Source organism: Echinops telfairi, unplaced genomic scaffold (assembly GCF_000313985.2).
Source record: "Echinops telfairi isolate 266 unplaced genomic scaffold, ASM31398v2 ScPeMD7_7457;HRSCAF=8495, whole genome shotgun sequence".
Classification (NCBI taxonomy): Eukaryota; Metazoa; Chordata; class Mammalia; order Afrosoricida; family Tenrecidae; genus Echinops; species Echinops telfairi.
The window spans coordinates 3,632,746-3,639,185 of NW_022111357.1; the positions used below are offsets into that span (position 1 = coordinate 3,632,746).

The following is a 6,440-nucleotide window of genomic DNA, read 5'->3' on the forward strand; positions in this document are numbered from 1 at the left end:
GGAACTGTCAGGCTTACCCTGCACATCAGGCATCTGGCCCAGCCCCCAAGGCCACTAAGTGTGTGTGGAGGTGTCTGTCAGGAGGAGGACACAGGTGTGTCCATGTTCACACATCATCTCCCAGCAAAGACTTTGACCGTGCCAGTCTGGGAAGGACCAGTTCCCGCCCTGTGTCTACTGCCTCTGGATTAGTCTGGCTCTCAGGTGGGAAGCTGCTGCGTGCCCAGCCCCTGAAGTGCAACTGGCCACTGACATTCTAGTACTCTCGGTCCTGGCCTGGGGGATTACAGGCTATCTCCTTCTGCCCACACACATCTGCCGCATAGCCTGCCCAGCACAGCTGCCTGCCTGCCCATCACTGGACCAAGTTCCCACCGCGAGGACAGGGCGTGCTCCCCACATCCGCCTCCGGCCACACAGCCTGGGACGCTTTAAACCTGTGTCACTGAGCTCAGTAGCCACAGAGAGAAAAGAGACTCACAGACACATAATTAAAATCTTCGTGCTGGGCTTTGAGGAAGGTTCTGGGCGGCTCCCGCCCCTGCTTTCCGGAGTCACAGATTTTTGGTGTTGGAAAGTGATGGGAGGCTGGCGTGCCCTAAATACTCTGTCCAGGACATTTCCGCATGGCTGGGAAGATTTGGCCTCACCCATTTACCCCAGTCCTGCCTCTGAGCCCCGCCTATGCCTCACCCCCAGCAGGTCCCACCCTTGCCTCCACAGACCCTCCCAGGGAGGTCTCCCCTCAAACCCCGGTGTTCCCATGTAGGCATGCACCACCCACAGCTGAACCTGGCAGCCCAGCCTTCCACTCAGGCACAACCACCCTCTCGTCCTGACCCCACTCCACCAGCCTGCATGGCTCCTGACAGCCTCCAGACTGTGCCCTGAGTCCCCCTGCCTGGAAGGTCCTCCTCCTTCCTGCCTTTCAGACCCTGAGTCTTCCCTCCAGGTCCAGCTCTCAGTTGTCACCTCCTCTCTGAAACCCTTTCAGATTCCACCACTCCATGGACCCTCCCGTGTCCCTCAGCATCTGATCTGGGTCCCACGGAGCTTGTCAGCCCATTCGTTTCCCTTGTTCCTGTCCAGCTCCTTCCGCTCTTCCTCTGTCTCCTCGGTCTACTTGCTCTGGTTTTGTGGGGTGGTTTTCCCAGGACCCCGGTGTCCCCTGCAGTCTGGCCCCTGTGCTCTTGCCATTCTCTGCCTAACATAGTGACAGTTCACACTCAGCCTCAAGGCCCAGCTCAGATGTCAGCTCCAAGCACTGTCCCCAACACACCTCCCACCCAGGCTCTTTGGGCAGCTATTGTCTGGTGACATACAGTCTGTGGTGTCCTGTCCACGAGGTTTCTCCACTGGACACGTGGCCCCTTTTTTCTATTGGTTTTGATGTCCATTTTCCCTTTAGCCTTTGACTCCCAGGGAGGGCCTTGTCCTTGGTCTCATCTGTCTGTGGGCTCAGAGCCAGCAGGGTGCTGAGCAGGGCCAGGCGGGTGTGCAGGGAGTGGTGCACAGAGTGGAAGGTACTCTGTGAGCTCTGTTGGGGGACACCCTCCAACCCACAAACAGCCAGGGGCAGAGACTGTGACAGAGGAGGGACAGCACCGGAGTCAGCCAACTCAGGTGCCCGAGTGACGCTGGCCTTGCTTTGTCTTCCAGTGGAGCGTGACCATGCCCTAGGCCACCACGAGCCCCACTGGAAGGAGTTCCGGTTTGACCTGACCCCGATCCCAGCAGGGGAGGCAGTCACAGCTGCTGAGTTCCGGATTTATAAGCTGCCGAGCCCCCACCACGTCAACCAGACCCTCCACGTCAGCATGTTTGAGGTGGTCCCGGAGCAGTCCAACAGGTGCCTCCCCCGACTCTGCACAGCCCTCCCTCCTCATATCCAGCATGTTTGTCAGTGTGTTTGGCCCAGGGAAGGCACTGCACAGAGGACATGGGGGAATCTTTGTGGGGAGACAAGCTTCAGATAGTCAACATACAGTGGCCAGATTCTTAACACCTTTGAAAAGCCCCAGCTGCATACCTGGCTGGGGAGCTTGGTCAGGCCACCGTGCCTCAGTTTCCCTATCTGTACATGGGTAGAGGCACGGCCCTGCTGTAGTAATAAAGTAGACGCTGTGCAGATGGCCCTGAGTGGGCACAAGAAACAGTGCAGCTGTGGCAGCCTCAGTTAATTGTTCTTTCGTGTCCACAGGGAGTCTGACTTGTTCTTTTTGGATCTTCAGACGCTCCGAGCTGGGGACGAGGGCTGGTTGGTGTTGGACGTCACAGCAGCCAGTGACCGCTGGTTGTTGACCCGTAACAAGGACCTGGGACTCCGCCTCTATGTGGAAACAGAGGATGGTAAGGCCCGGGCTTGGGGCAGCCGGGCTTCTCCTAGGTCCCTTTCAGACTGGTGGCCTCGCCAGGGCCAGGTGTGACACTGAGTGAGAGACCCTCCCCAGTGTGAAGGCTCAGTGAGTTTGAGTGTGCTTCCTGGCAGCGTGCAAACAAACACATGGAGGCCCTCAGCCAGGGGATCCCCTCCTCTGCTTCTGCAGACCTAACATTGGCCTTGCTAAGAGAAGGAACCAATGCTTTCCTTCCTATGAAATGGCCAAGTCTTTGTGCTGAGCAGCCTTCCCTGCACTGAGAGCTCCCACCCTGGAGAGGGGCAGAGGGAGGAAGAGCTGGCTCCCTCCAGCTTTGAGTCTGGGTCTGAATCTCAGCTCGGCAATGCCTAGCTTGGTGACCTTGAGGGTACTGACCTCAGCAGGGCTCTGCTTTCCCACCTACAGAATAGAGATGCACTCCCCATTCACTCAGTGGGGGGTTGCCAGGGGATAGGCCTCAGGGGCACAGGTTGGTGTGGTTTGAGGAGCAGCAGGAGGGCTGCTGGGGCTGAAGCTGAGCAGGAGGGGAGACGTGGGAAGAAGATTGAGAAAGGTTGGCAGGGTGGCTTTGAGTTAAGGTAGACCAGGGCAGGTGTGTGGTGTTTTCAGGGTAACTTACCCTGTTTAATAGCAACGGGGGATGGCAAGATCTGATTCAATTTTAAAAACGAACCCTCTGACATACTTGTCCCTCAAGGAGGTGACAGAACTCACCCCCTTGTGTGGCCTGTGCTTAGTGACTTGCTTCCAAAGAGCTCAGCATGGAAAGGGCCTGGGAAAGGAACTTTCCAGTGGAGAACACTGATGATGTTCTCCAGCCTGGTGACCTAGGTTCACGTCAACGTGAGAAGTCATGTCTATAGCAGGTGCCCTTGCTGTGCCATGTAAGGATAGCCCTTCACCAAACCCACTTTCTCCAGTCTAAGCTGGAGCAAAGCCTCCCACAAATGCAAATTGAGGGGCATTCTTCAGAATACCTAAACATTGGCCTGTCTCTTTCCCTTCTAAATTGTACTGACTTTATTGCTGCTGTTGAGGATATAACAGCGAAACATATAATTGAATAGTTTCTGCCTGCACCATTTAAGGAGTCCTGGGTGTTGCTTCAGGGAAAAGCTGGAGTGCTAACTGCAAGGCCGGTGGTTCAAACCCACCAGTCTGTCTATGAGAGAAGACTGAGGCTCTGTTCCCATAAAGATTTACAGCCTTGGAAACTCTATGTAGGGTAGGTTGGGTTTTCTGCAGATGAAGAAAATGCAAGACTCAAGGATGATACCTACTTATATTTCATACATATTTTTATAGACTATACAGGCAGAACTTATACCACGTCCATAATTTCTACATGTGCAATTCAGGGACATTGACTAGATCTTTCATGTAGTGCACCAAGTCTCAACTTCTAAGTCTCCACCCTAGGTTTTAATTTTATTTATTTCAACCTGAGAAGGAAAAAGCTGGAGAAGGAGGTTTGAGGTAGGACATCAAGAGTTCTTTCAGCGGTGATAGTATTGAGGTGTTGGTTGACTTCCACACATGCAGGTAGGCCCAGGTATGGGGACCGCTGGCAGGTGAGCAGAAGTGGATAAGAACACAAGGAGTAGAACAGTATAGAAAAGGGAACAGCCTGGAGCCCTGGGGATTCTGATCTCCATAGGTCCTGCCAAGGAGGGGCCACAGGAAGGAGGGAGGGCAGGAAGGAACCAGTAGGGAGGAAGCCGGCCACCTGGAGAGCAAGGTGGCCCAGCTGCCAAGAGAAGCCTTCCCAGTAGGAGGGTGGGTCCTTTGTGAGGGCTCCTGTTAGGAGCAGGCTGATGGGACCAGAGGGTAGTCATTGGAAGCTGCTGACCTTGACCAGAGCAGCCCAGTGGAGTGAGGATGCATAGCCCAGTGAGGAGACCCTGCTGCTTTTCCAGCCCCTGTGCTAGGGGGACCCAGACCCCAACTGCAGCTGTGGGGAAGGATTTGGTGGGGATAGAGGAAAACTGCAAAACCCTTGACCAGTTCCCAGTGAGGGGGCTCTGAGCATAAGACCGATGGCTAGGTAGGCCAACACCCCTGCTATCACAGGAGGGCTGAACTGGAGCTATTCCAGGGGAATGTAGTGAGTGGGACAGGTACCAGCTCTTGGAGCTCTCAAGGAGATTAAACAAGGTCACAAGGAGAATGTTCAGTGAGGGACACTGTTACCCCACTCCCAGTCTTGTTCACCCTTAACAGTGTCAATATGTCACCCCAGTGCTTATTGGAAGGATGCTGTCAGGTCTGGGGAAGCCCCCAAGGGCTTGGTTCTGGCAGAGGCCCCACGGGCTCAGCCAGGGGGGAGGGGGCAGAAGGGACTGAATTTGTTCACTGAAAGAGGCCCTGTGCTCAGCTATGATCTGGATCATGTGGGGGTGGGGGATGGGCGTGGGAGGAGGGGGGAGGTATTTGGGGTGGGACTGGTCACAGGCCAGCATTTTCTCTTTCAGTGGGGCGGGGGTGACCAGCCCAGAATCCTCTCTCCTGCAGTGCATGGCAGGGTGAGCAGCAAGCTCAGAGCCCCATCACCAGTTCCAGCCCCGTCTGCCATGTAGCTTGGTAGGACCTTGGACTCTTTGTGCTTATGTCCTCACTACACGCAGAGGGCCGCCCCCCACCACCCCCCTCTCGCCTCTAGGTCTTCCAATCTTACTACAGAACTGCGGTGACGTCACTGTTGTGGGCGTCCGTCTCTATGATGTAGCAGTGGCTTAGGCGCCCCTAAGCCGGCTCCGGATACACCCCTACCTCCACCCTTGAGACTGCGCACCCAACATGGCTGCGCTCCGCCTTCTTTCCACGGGGCGACGGCTTGGAGCCCTAGTGGGCCACTGGGGAAGGGGAGGGTCCGGGCCCAGGCCCGCCCCCGCCCCCGCCCTGTCCACGGCTTATGCTCTCTGCTTCTCCAGCAGCCCCCACTGCTGCCAACCAGTCAAATTCTACGCAGACGCAGTAGAAGCCATCAAGGATATACCACACGATGCCACCATCCTGGTGGGCGGGTTCGGTGTCTGTGGGATCCCGGAGAACCTGATCCGGGCCTTGCTGGAGACCCATGTGAAGGGCCTCACTGTGGTCAGCAACACCGTGGGCTTGGAGCACTTTGGCCTGGGCCTCTTAATGACCAGCAAGCAGATCCGCCGAGTCATTTGCTCCTACATTGGGGAGAACACCCTCTGCGAGCACCAGTACTTGACTGGGGAGCTGGAACTGGAGCTGACGCCCCAGGGCACACTGGCTGAGAGGATCCGAGCAGGCGGTGCTGGGGTGCCCGCCTTCTACACGAGCACAGGCTATGGCACCCTGGTCCAGGAAGGAGGCATTCCTATCAGGTACTATGACGATGGCGACTTGGCCATCATCAGTAAGCCCAGGGAGGTGAGGGAGTTTCATGGCCACCATTATCTTCTGGAGGAAGCCATCACAGGAGATTTTGCTTTGGTGAAAGGGTGGAAGGCTGACCGTGCAGGCAACATTATCTTTAGGAAAAGCGCCCGGAATTTCAACCAACCCATGTGCAAAGCTGCCAACACCACCGTGGTAGAGGTTGGAGAGATTGTGGACGTTGGATCATTTTCCCCAGAGGAAATCCATGTCCCTAGCATTTATGTAGACCGCTTGATAAAGGGAGAGAAGTATGAGAACTTAATTGAGTGGGCCCAAAAAGCCGGGGTGGACAAGCACACCCCTGCCAATGATCTGAAGACCCGAATTATCAAACGGGCAGCTCTGGAGTTCAAGGACGGCATGTGTGTGAATCTGGGAGTAGGAATCCCTCTGCTGGCCAGCAACTTCATCAGCCCCAACATAACTGTCCACCTTCAGAGTGAGAACGGAATCCTGGGCTTGGGGCCGTTCCCATTAAAAAATGAGATGGATGTGGATCTCATCAATGCTGGCAACCAAACAGTCACTGTTATTCCTGGGGCCTCTTTCTTCGCCAGTGATGAGTCCTTTGCCATGATTCGGGGAGGCCACCTCGATCTGACCTTACTGGGAGGAATGCAGGTTTCCAAATATGGGGACCTGGCCAACTGGATG

At 55.6% G+C, this 6,440-nt stretch overlaps 2 protein-coding genes across 2 annotated transcripts in view; both read left to right on the plus strand.

Annotated features, from left to right (window-relative positions):
- The window catches only part of LOC105978860 (bone morphogenetic protein 8B-like), a gene marked incomplete at its 5' end in the record, with an annotated part of 33,707 nt that overhangs the window by 16,931 nt on the left and 10,336 nt on the right, over window positions 1-6,440 (plus strand). The window contains 2 exons of the mRNA XM_013005247.2: window positions 1,660-1,849; window positions 2,201-2,349. Coding sequence (XP_012860701.1) covers window positions 1,660-1,849; window positions 2,201-2,349 — 339 coding nt within the window. The remainder of the gene's footprint in view (window positions 1-1,659; window positions 1,850-2,200; window positions 2,350-6,440) is intronic.
- Window positions 5,175-6,434, plus strand: LOC101647534 (succinyl-CoA:3-ketoacid coenzyme A transferase 1, mitochondrial; the record flags this gene model as incomplete). The annotated part of the gene is made up of 1 exon (XM_013005232.1): window positions 5,175-6,434. A coding segment is annotated over exon 1 (1,260 nt), but the record flags the coding sequence as incomplete, so codon positions are not given.